Source organism: Sinocyclocheilus grahami, unplaced genomic scaffold (assembly GCF_001515645.1).
Source record: "Sinocyclocheilus grahami isolate Dianchi unplaced genomic scaffold, SAMN03320097.WGS_v1.1 scaffold33.1, whole genome shotgun sequence".
NCBI classification, from domain to species: Eukaryota; Metazoa; Chordata; class Actinopteri; order Cypriniformes; family Cyprinidae; genus Sinocyclocheilus; species Sinocyclocheilus grahami.
Genome location: NW_015505212.1, coordinates 2,539,406 through 2,557,400, shown reverse-complemented (window position 1 = coordinate 2,557,400; position 17,995 = coordinate 2,539,406). Strand labels below are relative to the sequence as shown.

General features: G+C 36.5%; 1 protein-coding gene across 3 annotated transcripts in view; it reads right to left on the bottom strand.

Moving 5' to 3' along the window:
* Positions 1-17,514, bottom strand: part of LOC107580227 (ELKS/Rab6-interacting/CAST family member 1-like) — a 202,882-nt gene extending 185,368 nt beyond the window's left edge. For all 3 annotated transcript variants that reach the window (XM_016265973.1, XM_016265961.1, XM_016265968.1), the window contains exons 1-2: positions 17,330-17,514; positions 5,602-6,499 (exon numbers count right to left, since the gene is read on the bottom strand). In XM_016265973.1, coding sequence (XP_016121459.1) covers positions 5,602-6,294 — 693 coding nt within the window. In that variant the 5' untranslated portion in view covers positions 6,295-6,499; positions 17,330-17,514. The remainder of the gene's footprint in view (positions 1-5,601; positions 6,500-17,329) is intronic.
* Positions 17,515-17,995: the final 481 nt, after the last annotated feature.

Sequence of the window (17,995 nt, the reverse complement as noted above, 5' to 3'; positions counted from 1 at the left end):
ATATATTTTTTCCCCCCACTATATATATATATATATATATATATATATATATATATATATATATATATGTTTTATTTTAGATAATTTTATATTGTACATGTCATTTATCTCTCATTAATCTCATTTAAAAAGAATGAATATAGAAAATGTTATAAATAGGGCTGCAAGATAAATCGCATGCGATATTTAATGCGCATCTTGTCAGAAAGCCGGTTCTTTAATCAGCGGTAAATTATATATATATATATATATATATATATATATATATGTTTTATTTTAGATAATTTTATATTGTACATGTCATTTATCTCTCATTAATCTCATTTAAAAAGAATGAATATAGAAAATGTTATAAATAGGGCTGCAAGATAAATCGCATGCGATATTTAATGCGCATCTTGTCAGAAAGCCGGTTCTTTAATCAGCGGTAAATCTCCATCACGTGCGTGCTTTCACATTGAGCAGCATTAACTACACAGAGCCGTTGTTCACTGATGAGCTGCGCAAATATGAACGTGGTTTTGCGCAGCTCGTCAGTCGCATGCGATTTATCGTGCAGCCCTAGTTATAAAATTTGTTAAAATAAAAATGTACATTAATTGTACAAAATTTATATACTTGTACACAATACAATATATGTATGAATTTATTTTATTAAAATATATTTCAATTAAATCTAGTAGAATAAATGCTACAAATTGGATGCTATGGACAATTGTGAAAGGAAATCAGCATAATTGCCATATATAATAAATGCAACAATGCAAAAAAATCTTAATGGTCCAGAAAATAGCCCTCATTTTCTGTTTTTTGTTTTTTTTGACTTTAGAAATACATCTAACCCTTACGGCAGACCACTTCAGCTTCTTCTAGGTTCTGTCGGATATGTCCAAATACAGATAAACATGTAGGTACAGTATAAACACCTTGAAGGTGGGTGGGACTCCTGCTGACTGACAGGAAGAATGGAGCTGATCACAAGGGCTTAATCTTAATGCAGCATGTCAGAGGGGCCATCTGCGCAGTCAGTGGGGGTTTTGGGAAGTACGGCAGTAGTGGACAAAGCAAACCTGCTCTTTCTTGCTCCCTTGTAGTAGCGCAGCATCCAAAGCAGCAGAGATCCTAAACATAAGGCTTAAAAGTTCAGAGCATCTACCTACTGTAGTACAGCAAACCTTTTTTCAAGTCATGGACCCTTTAAAAGCTTCAAGAAACATCTATTTACCACCTCTTTTCCTCTCTCTTTCCCATCTGTTCATCTCAATGCCTCTCATATTCCAACTTTCTCAGTGTTTTTCCTACGTGTGAACTATACCGAGTGAGGGAGAGCGGGACAGTGAAGTAGAGGAGACGAAAAGGAGGTCGGTGTAACCATATGCATGGATTCTGTTCATTCCACACCTATCCTGCATGACCAGACTCCATATAAGGGCCGCCGCGTCTGCCAAAGAGCAGCGGCTCACAGTCCCGTGGTGAGAACGGATAAAAATATGATCTGTCGTCCCTGCATTCTTTCTTCCAGACTTTTACTACCTCGCTCATGAGATGGCAGAGATAACATTTTCTTTCCTTAATCACCACAGAGTATGCGAGCAAACAATGGAAGACCTACTGGACATTTTGTTCCTTATTCTCCTGGTGGTTTTATAGACTCGAAGAGACTTCTTTAAGAGACTTAAAATAAAATTAAAACAGTTCTTGCAGAGACAAACTAGATCTTTTTGTTGCCATGATACCAATGTGATGTGAGTGATTGTCAGGACGTAGTTTTGTTCTGTGTCATTTTTAGCATGTTGGTATGTGGTTGTATCAAGTCATACAAATTTAAGATATCATTCATGTCTGTAATAAAACAGTGTAGTTTTAAGTTGGCAGTATATAAAATTGTGTGTGTATATATATATATATATACAGTATATAGCCTATTTTAGAAATAAACTGTAAACTTTAATATTTGGTTAGATCCCAAGTAAATTACAAATTTTGCCAAAAAATAAATAACATTAAAAAAAATATATATATATATATATATATATATATATAATGTTCAAGATTAAGAGACCAAATATTAAAGTTAAATCTTGAATCTTTTGTTACAACATGCAACATTTTGAGATTTTTGTTCTCCTGTCTAATATGGCACAGCATTACATACGGTCCTGCTCCATTCTGATCCTACAGTGTAAACACACAGCATATTGTATGACACAGTCATTCTGTTGTGAGTAATGAGCTAATTATCTATTACATAATGAGTAAATACAGCCCACAAACCTTAATCGGGCCAAGTAGGACGACAGGAAGTATTGAATAAGAAAATCATGCAAGATATTTTCATGGTTCTTAGTCATTGAGCTCAACATGTGATGTCTCTGAGAGAGAGTGTGGAGCTTGATGACCCCTGACTCCACCCTTGACCATCTGCTACCCTTCTAGGTTACATTTACTGACATGACACAGCAAACAAACCCCTACACTATCTGTTCTCATCTCATCTGACTATGTGACTCAAACATTTTGGATTAGGAACAAACAGTCTGACCGGAACGGTGAATATTAGTGTGGGCGGAACTTGGCTGTGAAAAGTGACACTACTTGATAAGGAGATTGTGGGATTGGGGTGCGAATCTTTGGACCTTTTACAACACTACTACAGTAAACGCATCAGGAGCCGCGTCTGCCATCTGTTCTCACTTCCTCAGAGGGCAGATATATGCACTTACGGAAAACACACACAAATGGACACCCGATTGGCTTTGCTCACGTGAACGTGTTTGCTAATGCTGGGAATGTCACGGCAGATGTTCACAATGCACTGGAAGTAAATGAGATTCATTTGAATCCAAATTAACAAAACAACATGTTCACATTTATGCATATCACAAATAATAATAAAAAAGGTATTTATTACAGAGAGAGTGACTGTCACAATATACTGCAGGAAATAGAGATGCATGACACAGTATAATCTGTAATTTGTTTAATTATTAGTAAATAAAACATATATGTTGGCTATATAATTGCATATTTAATTGAGCATGCTCATTTGCCCATTTTTTAATCGATCAATTGGTAATTTCTGAGAAATCTTATTGAGAAAAATACAAAAAATAAATACAGAAAAATACTGTGAAACCTTATTGCAATTAAAAATAATTGTTTTCTATTTCTATTCTTTTTTTAAACTATTAGTAAATATTGCATATATTTTGGCTATATAAAATCACATATTTAAGAGTGCATGCTCATTTCTCCAATTTTTAATTGATGACTTGATCATTTATTTGAACAAAAATGCCATAAAATACAGTGAAAGCGTATTGCAATTTTCAATAACTGTTTTCTATATCCATTCTATAAAATTATTAGTAAATAAATTATATATAGCAATATATTTAATTGTGAATACTCATTTCCACAATTTTTACATTTAGATTACCTTTGTAATCATCTAATGTTTGCGTAATCTTTAAAAACACTAATAATTATATAACTAATAGAATAACACTGTTAAATATAATCTTTAGAAAATCTTAATATATTAAATATTAAAGTTTTTTTTCTTTTCTTTTCTTTAAGACAAATGAAAATGTATTTAGAAAAAAAAAATCTGCCATTTTTTACTATTTCAATAAAAATATTATAAAAAAAATTAGACCTTTTTTTTGTACTATCAGCCAAAAAGTCTTTTTAAAAATAATTAGTAGTAAGTATTGTTTATCATATCAGGCAGAATTGTATTATTCATGCATCCCTAAACGGAAGAGAGAGAAAGCGTGCTCATGAATCCAGTGAACTAGCATGTGGACTGAATGAATGAAGAGAGAGCTATGAGCAGAGGAGGCAAATGAATGAGAGTTGGCTGACTAAAGGGGTTTGCTGTATCATATCTCATAATTGAACAGGTCTCAAAGGAGCATTCAAGCCTCATTCCACTCATTCCTGCTCCTTTATCCCTCCTTTGAATGCCTCTCTCTCCTGAGAATTTGACGTGTTCATTTAACTGATCAAGGTTCTTTTGAATATTGATCTAGTTCATCTAGATAAACCCTCTTATGACAGAACCTGATTTCATCAGTCAAATGCTCCAGCTTACTTTACTAAGCAGACCGAGTGGGGTGTCATATGGGTTAAAACCCACCCATCTTGCACCGGATTACCCAAAAACGTCACCCAAGCCTTCATCAAACAGGCGGTGTGAATGAAAGGCATCAAAGGCAATGACGACGAGCCCCTCATTAGCCTCACGGTTCAGCCTAAGCAGAAGCAATGCAGGGCCAGAGTCACATGCAGCAAGACCATTTGAGTGTTAAAGGTCTCTGACATCCAACTGAGTTCAAAGTTAACTCTACAGACACTGCGGGGTACAGACAGTCTTTCCTTAAGTTGGCAGTTCTTTGCCAAATGCCAATGGTGAAAACTCAGGCTATGCCAGACTTGCATAGACTAGACTAAATACATAAAAACATCTTCCTGTTGAAAAGAGGTGGTGGTATAACGATAACAGTTAATGTCTATGCCACATGCTGTAGACTGCAGGCCCTAAAAATACATGGGAAAATGCTAAATTACAGCTTACACCAGAGCTAAAATCCAGCACGAATGAAGGAGGATAAAAAGTCAAATGTCAGGATGGGCATGTGTTAAACTATGGCCTGCAGAAGAGAAATGGATGTTTTAAAATGCTATATTAGTCTACAATAAAATTCAGATTGAAAGGAAAAGAGCAGGAATCTGCAGCTAAGTCATATAGACTTTGTTGAATAGTTGTCCATTTTATGCAAAAACAAAAAAGATCCACTTATCTAGTGAACCAAACAAACTGCTTTGATTCAGCTTCATTCGAGATGTCTGATGGCTCTCGGCAAGCCATTTCCGAAAACAACACTAAAAGACAAATAGAGCTATTTCTTAAATGCCTTGTACTGATGTTCTTCAGTAATCAGATCCAATCTGCAATAAAAAAATATTTTCAGTGCCAGGTGCACCGTTTCGCAGATGAAGCCCTTTCGCTACTGAATACTGCAGTATTATGACCAGTATATTCCAGCTTACAGAAGAGAAGAGAAACCATATTTAGACACTTAACTGACCAACATCTAAGTAAGAAAAAAACGAGATTAGAAAAAAGCAACATTTAGGGATGCATGACATGTTGGTTAATTGTAAATTGAATGTAATTTAATGTATATTTAATTGTTCATGCTCATTTCCATTTTGCCAATGTCTAAAACTTTTAAATCTTTTAATTTACTTAATCTTTAAAAACCCTAATTTAAGAGCACTGTTAAAGGTAATCTTTAATAAATCTCAAAATGAACATTCACTTAAATTTAGTGGTTTATTTGTAATTTATTTACTGGCCATAGCTTGAAAATAATTATGGCTTATCAGCCAGAATTTTAATATCCATGCATCCCTACCAATATTGTTTTTCCTACCAATATTGTTTTTTATTTTATAAGGTGCAAGCATAAAAGTCATCAAAACTAAGGCTACATTATTTCCTGCCAAATATTCAGATTCACGCAGAGATGTGTCACATTACAGAAATAAAATGCATTGCGAATATGTCTTAAATCCACGTAAACCTCCTCTCACCTGGTTCTCCTCCTGGATGACTCTGTAATGCTCTTTCCACACAGTGATCTTCGACACCTCGTCCTTGCGCAGGGCACGCTCTTTTTTCAGCTCAGGGCTCCAGAAGGTCTTAATGGAGTTCATGGAAGAGCTGAGTTTGCTCTCCTTCACATCCACCTCCTTCCGCAGAAGCTCGTTCTCCCTAAGCACCTCCTTGAGCTGGGCCTGCAGGTCCATGATGGTGTTGTCCCGCGCCTGGCGCAGTGAATGAGGCACAGTGGACGCAAGGGTGGAAGGCATATGTTGGTCTCCGAAAGCGATAGCATCGGTGGAAATGGAGCTGGGAGCCCCGGTGGAGATATTCGGGCTGGATCCCATGACGGTCGTGCGGACGCCGTAAGGCACCCGTCCTCCCGAGCGGCCCAGCGTCATGGTGCTCTTCGGCAGGTCCGGGCCAGACGCCATCACCTCGTTGTCACTCAGGTACATGGGACCAGATGTGGCATAGGCAGCGTTGAAAGACTGGATGTTCTCCATGGAAAGGGTTTTACCACCTGGACCTCCCGCGCCGGCTCCACTGCCCCCTGTGCTGTTGGTGCGACTGTGGCCCAGACGGGGCGAGCGAGGGAGATGGGGCGAGCGGCCGGGACTCTGATTGCTCCCACCACTGTGGTTGCCCTCCACTTTGCCCACGGATCGGGCACTACCGTACATTGCGGTTTTGACTGGAGAAGGGCAAGAGTGAAGAGAAAAGGATGATATGGACTAATTAGATGATTTCTGTAAATCTTGAAGGGTCTGTGATCTACTTTTGGCTAATTTTAAGCATTCAAAGATGCAGATGTTTCATTTTCACCATATGATTCTGGGTGTTGAAGAGTGGCTGGTTTTATCCGTTTAATCTGGTCATGTTATATTCCTGCAACAGAGAGAGAGAGATAGAGACAGAGTTAAAACCATTCATGTCACATTTTCATTGAGATAGCAGCACTCATGCAGTTTTCCCTGGCGTCTGCTGCCTTGCACTCTTCTCAGAGGAAATAGTAGTATAATAGGCTAATGAACAGGTCTGGCACACTGTATGCTTTAACCTCCTTCGCTGGACTCTATGTAGGTAACTCACATGCCACACTGTATTTACTTTAGCTCTGTGGCTTCTGTCCAATACCCATGCTGCACTCTCAGCTCTACGTCTCTCTTCATCTTCTCCACACAGTCTTTTCCTCTGCCTTCTTCTTTGTGGCAACTTGCTTTAACATTTGACAGCTTTCATATAAATAGTAGCCGAGATGATATCATGCAAACTTATTTTATGAGTATGAATGACACAACAGTCAGCATTCTGAATCTCTGATGGTAACCAAGACATGAATACAACTGTTCAAAAACAGATTTGTTTTTTTAATATTTATATATCTTTTAGTTTAGATATTTTCAGATGCAGTGCTTCAATTAGTATGCTAACAGTGTGTTGCGGTTTACCTGTTGTCATCCCTTTAGCACATTACATCTACAGAAATAATTATTTATGATTTCCATAAGAATGATTAGCTGACTAGTCATTCATTCATTTGAATTTACAAATATAATTTTTTTTATAAAATATTTTAAAAGATTTAAATAAGCTGTTTTTTTCGAACTTTTTTTAAACACTGATCATGTAACCTGAAAAAAACGGCTTGCTAGATTCGAGTCTCGTGAGGTTTTCTCAGAGACTGTGGCACCTCTTTACGGGCAGATTACTTCAGTATAACACCTGGATATATGCGTTACACCCGCAGTTGAACCATGGCAGACATTATGTGCTTCATTACAGAGGGAAATAAAATACTAACACAGACAATGTAATGTCTGTGCTATTGCTGTATTAATCAACACAAAGCCATTGAGGGGGTTGTGAAACCAAATCTCTAAATCACACATGAACACAGCTATGTGCTCATTCAGAGAGAAGAACTGTTTATTTGAGTCCAGCCACAAGCGGCAGCTGCCTTTTGTCTTGTGTGTTTATCCCTGATGAAATACTTCATTGTCTCTTGTAAAACACATCTTTGTTTTGTAGCAATCTCATACGTGATCTCTTCTATAAATGCTATTTTATCACTAAATTTAACTCATTTTAAGGCAAAGGGACGTGGTATAGACTGTTCAATTCATCTGGTTTTTAAGTTCTAGATTATAAACCCATAATATTTGCCACAAATGCAGCTTAAGAGAAATGTATTGAGAAGAGGCTGGCAGTGGACATTGGAGCCGTGTTTTGGCCCATCCCAAAAGCCAGGAAAATGCTCAGTGAAGCTGCAATCATGCCCAAGCCAACGTACTTGCACTCTCTCATTAGGAAAGAATCTAACATCAGAGCCACAATGTGTCTCAATGGAGTAAATCTACATAAAAATGAACCCAACGTGAAATATGTCGACCGCCAACTCCCTTCAGAGTGAAACTTTGTGCTGGAACTGGACTGTCAAACACATACACAAACATGTCATACAGAACATGATACAAAGAATACAGATTAAAGAATTAAAACAGTCCAGTCTCATGGAGGAACAGTTTACAGAAGCTGTGATAGACTCAAGTAGAGAACGGAGCCGGCTACTGATAAGATGCAGAGGGGGCAGTGAGAGAAGCAGTGGGCATGTCTAACCCCATCACATTCCCTGAAGCTGAGACAACATGTTTTAAATGCCTGCACTTATCTCACTTATGTAACAGTTCTTTAATGCCTTTTTTATTGAGATACTACAGTAGAGAGATGACAGGAAAGCACTGGGAGGAGAGAGGGGAGCAGTATCAGCAAAGGACCTCGAGACGGGAATCGAACTCGGGTCGCCGTGAGCGCAGCTGCACTATGTGTCGACGCACTAACCACGAGGCTATTGGCGCCGATGTAACAGTCTTTTTTATGCATTAATCATCCTAGTCCTAAAATATACATGTAATTAGAGGTCAACCGATGTATCGGTTTTGCCGATTAATCGGCACCGATAGTTGATTGCTGGAACTATCGGTTATCGACAAAAATCCATGCCGATAGTTTTCCGGGTTGCGTCCATTGCTGGAGCGGCTGAGAAGGGTCTGCTGTCATTACACAGTGCGAGAGCAGCCTCTAGAGGTTGAAATCACTGACAGCACGTGCTATTTGTTTAGACACGTGATACTGCACGCTGAACAGAGCGGGAAACTTCAGACGCGGATTTAAATGCAGCCGACAGAAAATCCTGCAGCGCCACAGAGCGCCATTCACATAGTTTTCCTTTAAATTACATTATATTGGTCCCGAATCGTTGTTAATGTACATAATGAATTGTGTATTGTGCATTTTCAGCAAAACGTTTGTCTTTCTGTGGCTCTAATAAAGTCTGTGTGCTTCATTTATAGAGCTATAATATAGGTCGTGCTTTCTCTTTCCGTTTGCTCCGTTTTTTAAACACCGAACGTCAAACTCATCCATGCCAAATTGTTCATTCTTGAAGTAAACTGTTTTAGACCGCTGCTCGAGTTGAACGTGATGCGTCCGGAGTGTGTGTGATACCGGTGAGTTCTCCTAGACTCAGCGCTGCGCTTTTATTTTGATTAGATAATCATCAAGTGTTCAAGAATCGAAGCAGTTAAATTGTGAGAGTATACATATAATATCCATATGTATATAATTGTAATGCTATAGCCTTTGTGTATATATTTAAAGATGTGCATCTTTAAGCATGACAGTTGAAATTAAATGGTAACACTTTAAAATAAAAGTCCAGTTGTAGCATTAAGATTAATGAAAGCTGTGTAAGTATTGTTCCTTGTTAGAGTGTGTTAATTTCAACATTTACTATAATTTTTTTTACTACTACTACTAGTATGGTTCAGTACTGTTTTTGTTAATAAAGCACTATTTTAGTTTTTGTTCAGTATCAATTGTAAAACTATCGGTTAATTAATCGGTATCAGCCAGTGTGGTCCAACCTAGCAATCAGTATCGGCAAAATCCACTATCGGTCGACCTCTACATGTAATATGTAGATATAATCAACAACTGCAGATTTGCCATTTTAACTGCTCAAATCAGCAGAGCATAAGCGCAGCATGACAAAAACACATATTCATTGCAGTGAGGGCAAGACAGAACAGGGCATAATGCTTCAGCTAAACAGGGCAAATCTGAGGAGATCAGGACAACTAGACTCTAGAATGTACCACACGTGTGAGAGGCGGGGCAGAGTTGAAACTGGGGTTGGCAGTCGCTTAGGGACCAACAACACACCACGAAATTTGTACGCCACCCCATTTCTACAGTGCATGAATTATCAATCATTTTTGTACATATTACCTAATTATTAAGAACACTCGTTTTAAAGTTACAGCCTAAAAAATTATACTTAAATTAAATAATGTAAACTAAGCAAATAATGACACAGTTTATTATGGGGTGAACCGTTCCTTTAAGAACTATGGCAGACCACGCCATCTGGTTTGCCCCGGGCAGGTGGATTACACCTGGACAGTGGACACTTCCAGAAAAGGTACCCTCCCTCCATTTCTTTATCTCTCAATCCCTCCTTCCAGCCATATCTCTTTCCATTACAGCAATCTGCTCTGCTCTTCAACGGGGATTTTCACAAAGTAATGCTGCCTCATGGAACAGTAAGTTTCCATTACATTTGGCCTAAATCCTCACACATAAAAATAGGCCAAAACCAATGTTTACTATAATCGCTCACAGAACTGGAAACTATAAAAGTATTTAACTTATTTTTAATATATCTGGAACAGACTGAGTGGTATTTACAAACAAAAGTAAATAAAACCTTCTCCAAATAGTAAAAATGAATGTTTAAGCCTCTGGAAAAGCAGAGCTTCCAAAAGTGAGAGAGATATCAGAGAGGAAACTAATGTGAATGGAGGACATCAAAAACAGCAGAAAGACTGACTCAAACTCCATAAGAAATTATGCCATTATGCTATTCTCACTCATAACCCAAAAACAATCTTGTTATCCAAGTATTTTATTCTGAAATTGCTTAGAAGTATAATCAGATTAACCATTGTGGCCAAACAAAGTAAATAAAAGTCTAGTTAAAAATAATAAAAAACAAGGTTTTTCACTAAAACACACACACACTGAATCATAAATTTTCCTTTAAATGCAATCTTTGGCTTATACCTCTTATGCAAAATGCAAAATATATTTATACATTGAAAAAATAATTACTTTGAAACTATTTTCACTCAAAAATTGCTAGTAAATCTCACAAATTATTACAAAGAGATGGCAAGTAACACATTAAATTAATTTTTTCAAGTAAAAAGGCGGTAGTAGTATTTTATTGCAAGATGTACTCCAATAATCTTTGTTTAAAAACCAATTATTACAAAATGTCTCTTTAAATTAAATTAATAACCAATTAAAAAGCACATTAAACTCACTGTGAATGTGATATTTGTGATGTCTCTTCATGTTATATATAGCCTGCAAAATCATAACAAATATATTGGGAATATTCAATATATGACCCAGCCGTACTTCTATACAGAGGATAAACAGTAAACACACCACAAAAGGAATGTGTTTTATTTCGCTCATGACTCACGACATACAGTTAAACTGAGTCAAATCTTTTAAAGTAATGGTTTGAGTGCTGAGTCAGAATACATGATCAAACCTTCCAAGCCCACACACCCTAAATTAGTCAGCAACTCACATTTCAAACTACAAAGCTGCCTACAATAATCAATACAGTGTAAATTTAAACTAGTCACTTGGCATTACAGTATCTTTTGGGCAAGGTCTCCTTCTCAAACATCTAACCTTATGAATTGTTCTGCCTGCCTCTCAGCTCTGTTATGGCATCAATGGGACAGTGTGTGTCTGCCGCTGCCTCTATATTTATAAGAGGGAACAGAAGTCAGCTTTGAGCTCACTTAAAACTCTCTGCCTGATGCCTGACGGCCTGTCACTTCACATCACTGAACATCTAGACGGCAGCACTGATTCATCAGCATTCAAACAACTACAACCACAGTGATGTGACATGTGGCCAAGTATGGTGACCCATACTCGGAATTTGTGCTCTGCATTTATCCCATCCAAAGTGCACACACACAACAGTGAACACACACACCGTGAACACACACCCAGAGCAGCGGCCAGCCATTTTTTTGCTGCGACACCCGGGGAGCAGTTGGGGGTTCGGTGCCTTGCTCAAGGGCACCTCAGTCGTGGTATTGAAGGTGGGAAAGAGCGCTACATTCACTCCCCCCACCTACAATCCCTGCCGGTACGAGACTCGAACCCGCAAACTTTGGGTTACGAGTCCCACTCTCTAACCATTAGGCCACGACTTCCCCGCATTTCATTCAATCCACATCCATACGCACATGAACTGCTCTTCTGCCTTCTAAATCCAGGTAACTGTGGGAACATAAAACATATCTGACAGATATGCAACCTGAGGATCTTATTCCTAATATGGTAAAGGATGAGACGGGTGACATAACTCAATAAACAGCCAAAGAAAACATATTATATCTCTGCCAAACTTCCGATATTGATATCTAGAGACCCAGTGGAGGTTGATGGTCAATATAATGCAGATATTTAAGCCTACATAATATAATTAAATGGAAGAAAATGAGATTTACTGAAAAGACAAATTGACTCGTTCCACAATTTTTGTCCAATTCTTCCCAAATTTTATCCGGACCTTGCAACGTTGCAATGTTTGCACACTGTATAAAATTATTTTTAAAGACAAAAAATAAAACAATGATTATTTGACTATGTTTTACAAGAAAATACTATTTCAGTCTTTTTACTTCAAAATTTCAAATTTACTTCCATGAAAAAGATACTACTAGCAATTTCTGAGAGAAAACGGTTTCAAAGTAAATCCTATCACTGCAAAAAAAAAAATTGCACTCATTTCAACAGAAATAATGGGAAACATAAGTTCAGTTGCTGCCTTAATTTAAACCATAATCAACTTGGTTGTGCAAGTAATTTCAACTTGCATTAAAGATTTCAAGATTTCAATTTAATGTAAAATTTCATTACATTAATTTCATACATTAAACTGACTTATTTCATACAAATTATAAAAAAAGTTGAAATTGCTCAACTTATTTTGATGAACTAAAGTAATGTAAAAATTAGGTGCCCGTGACTTACTAACCATTTCATTTTTTACAGTGAACATACACTATTGCTTAGTTTACTTATAGTATTGAAAACAAATTGCCAGTTTTTACGCATTATTTACTCAAAATTCAGTGCAGAAAAAAAATGTATAGTTTCTTTTCTGTTGACAAGACTGTCGGTAGAGTTTGGAATTGATTCACGGAGTAACACTTCTGTAAATCAGCTAAGAGGTTTTCTGGAGGATGAAGGAAATAGAAGAGGTGAAGCATTTCAAAATGTTCTTTAGAGAATCACCAAGGGTAGAAGATCCACCAACCTCCTCTGATACGGGATCTAAATAGAAGCTCTGCAAGGCCAAAGTAGCCGCAGGCTGTTTTCACACTGTTCGATTGTTCATCTGAACCAGAGTTTGATTCCGTCTTCCTCCACCTGCCTTGACTCTTTCACATTGCATTATTTGGCTCAGAATCATGTTGGTTTTGTGTTATCAATTGTATGATAAATCAGTGATATTTTAGTAACATTGAAATACTATTTACTAGATTATAATACTATTACAGTTTTTTTATATTTTGAATTAGTTTTTATTTTTTATATTTTCATTTTATTGTATATTTCTATATTGTATAATAACAGAATAATTATTTAACAGAATCTTAGCTAGAACCACTAAAGTGTTTCCCACATTACACATTTCTATTTCTCATACCCACAGCTTTAGAGCTAGAAGCCAAAGATGTTGTTACAAACTCTTCATCAAACACATCATTCCTCTGAGACTCTGGATCAACGAATCAATTCTCATCTCTAGTCCTGACCTGCTAGCATGAAACGAGAGATTCGTTGTTGAATGTGCATTTCTTCTGGCCTGACAGGTTCTCGTCCCCTGTCTGTCTGTCTATTTGCGAGAGTTAATTAGGTCAAAGACGGGCTGCCCACATCAGACATGCTAAACCACACGAGGGACTCAGGAGGATCAGAATCCTGCTGGGCTCTTTCTATCTGGACAGCTTGAGTCTGGCCTGCTCAGCACAGTCATTGAGTTGCTGTTGCATTTGTAGGTGTCATTGTGAAAGACGTCATGAAAGTGCGGTCGCTGAGATATGTGCTATTGGAGCAGCAGAGGACACACAACTGAGGAGACATCGCACATGAAAATCATGCCACTGCTTTCATTAGCATGCTGTGCTAATGATAATTCATATTATAATGATGCCCATATTATGGCCGATGCCGATATGCATAATTACTTTTATTTTGGCCAATAATCAAAAAGCCAAATATTAAAATTCTATTAAATACAATTTTGCCTAAATAAGTTCAAAATAAAACACACACACGCAAATAAATAAAATCATTTTAAGTAAGTAAATTTAGGCATCACAACATTATAATGTGAATTATAAAAACTAGATATTATATTTAATTGTTATTAAATTATTAGTGTTTATAAAGATTAACTTCAAGTGAGTGTTAGATTATGGCAAAAGCAATCTAAAAATATATGAAATTATATTAGATATTTAATAGTAAAAATGGAAATGGGAATGAGCGTTCACATTTTAAATTGCATTTGCCATCATCTGACACTCAATTAAAGTTAATCTTTATAAAGAAATTAATTAAATAACACTGTAAAATATAGGCCTAATCTTTATTGAATCTGAAAATGAATATAAATCTTTTTTCATCATATTATAATGCTGTGATGCCTAAATTCACTTGTAGCTTTTAAAATGACTGATCTGATTTTTTATATATAATTTATTAGATATTGAATTGTTAATGCTTAACTGATATATTAAAAAAATAATAATAATAATAAAAAAAAAATCTAATCATTTTGAAAGCTACAAGTGAATTTAGGCATTATAACAATAATGTGCAGTATGAAAAATGGATATTCATTCTGATTACATCAAATTATTAGTGGTTATAAAGATTAAGTGTGTTAGACTGACACATGATGATCTAAAAATAGAGGAAATATCTCATATCAACAGATATATATTTTTTAAAAGTCTAATAAAATGTAAACGATTTTACATTTTAGATTTTTTTTTTTTTTAATCTTAAAAAATAAAGATGTCATGTTCATTCACATTTTAACTAAAAACATGGCACAAGCATCACATTATGAGGCACTAAGGACTTAAAATCTGGATGCACCCTTAAACCCCATCCTGCATCGCACCACAGCTTCACCATTTCAAAAAGTGTTTCTCTTAACACACCAGATTGCATAACACATCCACATATCCAAAAGTAAAAATACATTTTTCATCGGCTTCAAACCACCAACAGAACAACACCTTCCCCTTTGAGAAATGAAAGCATGCTGGTACACGCTGACACAAGACAAACTTTCCTGCATGTCTCAGTGTCCAAGAACCAGTCACCTCCCTGTATTTCTCATGTAGCACACCATCCAGAGATGAAATAAAAATGAGGACCAGGCCAGGTCTTACAAAAGAGAAGATAGCTCAGTGGTATACACCCTAATCTCAGCAGTTTATCTTGATAATATGTCTCAAATATATTTAAACAAACATCTTTGCTTTTGCCACTAACCATTTTTCTCTACTAAAACTGAACAAATGGTTTTAGGCAGTGCTTAGATCTTCTTTTCGGTCACCCTCATCACCGAACAACAGACAAAACCAAGTGTCTATCACAGTTCCTGGGAAAGTTCCAGTTCTGAGACGATACAGACACAAACCCTGGAGGCCAGAAGATATGCACCCCTTAAAAAATTCGGATAAATACTAAATCAAAATACAAAAAAATAAATAATTTAAAAAATCATAAATAATACAAAACAAATAATTTTTTTTAAATTACAATTAAAATAAATTAATTTGTGATCAGTCACCCTGCACTATAGATACAGATTTCAGTATTTGTCAATTTAAAAAAAGATAAATGCTAGTCAAGCATGTTTGTTCGTGTATGAGTTCACACATTACACTAATCCTTCTATACCAGTAAGACCTCGATTCAAGCTTCCTGACACAAGCTGCCCAGTCAAACCATGACAAGCACGGATACGCAGGATTGATCCAGCAGACTGAACATATAGACCTAATGTTGAACTGAAGAATCCTGCTGAGATCCACACAACATAGAAAGCAAGAAAGCACATGCTCAGCATGGTTATCAAATCACTATTAGTCTATTCTGCTGACAATATTCACTGCAAAATGTGATATGTCATGTGATTAGACCTGGGGGAACATTAAAACAACCTTCCTAAAACAAGGATCAGCCACACAATATAGTACTGAAACAACAACTTAAAGCACTGATGTGAAAGACACCTGTTGGATCACTAGATAATATATATATATATATATTGTATTCATAATACATGAACACCTCTAACATCCAAATAATCTTTAAACAAAAAAAAAAAAAGGTCAGATTTTGTTTTGTACCGTAATTTACAACCAGCATCAATTAAAAGGTCTGAGTACTCAGTTTAATAACAAATTATTTTTCCATTTAGAATTTGTTTAAATATTTTTAAAATATTTAATAAATGAGTACAAATATTCCATGTGTCATTAGCATGCTGTGCTAATGATAATTCATATTATAATGATGCTCATATTATGGCCGATAAGCATAATTACTTTTATTTTGGCCAATAAGCAAAAAGCCAAATATTAAAATTCTATTAAATACAATTTTGTCTAAATAAGTTCATTTTATTGTATATTTAGGTCAAAAAAAATACGAGCTAATAAAAACAGAATTGTAACCATTTTTAATATTACAGCATAAATACATATAATAACATAATATATAAATATATATTTTGTTAAATTAAATAATAATGGTTAAAAATGTTAAGGGAGGGGCTCTTGGATCCTTCTCAGAGGAGCCAATCAAATGATTCTAAACGAGACTGATTGAACTACCTGCAGGGTCCCTATAACAACATTCTCTGCTTTGAAACAAAGCTGTTGTGTTTGAGGCTTTGTTTTGCTCAGAAATAAACAACTTCTCAGTTTGGAATTAGGGTGAATATTTCCCCAGCGGGGAGACACTTTGTGTCTGTTCTAAAGAAGAGATATTTTGTAACCGATACATATTTTCCTGCTGACGTCACAGAGAGTGGGGAGATACTTTGTCACAATTCGCGGATATTTAGTAACCGCCTCGCGGACGCTTTAAATCTGTTCTACGAGGGAAATAAGCGAAGAAATCAGGAATGAAGGTCTGAAATGCACATGCATGCAGTCACAGGGCTTGACACCGCCTGGGCTGATTCGCAGAGGTTTTTACCACACAATAATAATGTCCAGATTGCCTCACTATAGCCGTTTATGTCGAATCATAAACTCGCCACTGGAACGAGACTCCTCTCTTACACGGGATATGTGTGTATTTTTTCTTCTTTTCCCTCCTCCTGTTCCTCCATTGCTTACTGGCGCAACAGCGTTTCATTTGAACAGTCTCTCGCCTTCCTTCTAGTTTGGCTGGGCGCACACGAACGTATATAGACCGTTAGTGTACAATATACAGATATTTCTCCACATAATCCCACACTATCTATGGGCTGTGTCCGAGCAGTTCAGACTCTTCAGCAGAGAAAAATCACTTTCAAAAGCTCCTTACCTTCTTCCACAAGAGGTTCGTCCGGTTTGGTGAGATGGCCGTGCCTGTATCTATTGTTGTAGACGGGCCGTTATCACTTTGAGAGCTGATAACCGCGGGGAAAGCCCTGTTTTACAGGACTTCTGTCGTTTGCTCCCTCTCTTTACCAGAGCTACCAGCAGCCAGGGCGCTTCAAGTGACGTAACGAAGCGGGATGCGCCCGCGCGCGCGACACTGGCCTCCATGACCGTCGTGACGTGCACGAGCTCTTCTGCACTTCTCGTGCGAGGTGGCAGCACGGAGAGGGGGATATGCTGCTTATATACAGTGGGCTTCGAATGTATCAGCTAATATTTATTTATTTAAGAAGTAGTTGACATTTTATAGCAGTTAGTTCACATGTATTTATATACTTTTTTTTAGATATTTAAATTGTAATGAAATAATTAAAATTAATAATTAAAATAATACATTTTAATATTTATATTTTAGATTTGCATTTTTATTTTTCAACAAATAGTTGATCTTTTACACAAGTGAGTTCACATGATCAGTGCCACCACACTGCTTTATTGCTATTAGTGACCTGTAGTGCAGAATACAAATTATTTCTAAGTAATTTTATCAGTCAAATTGTGTGTATATATATATATATATACAGTATATATATATATATATATATATATA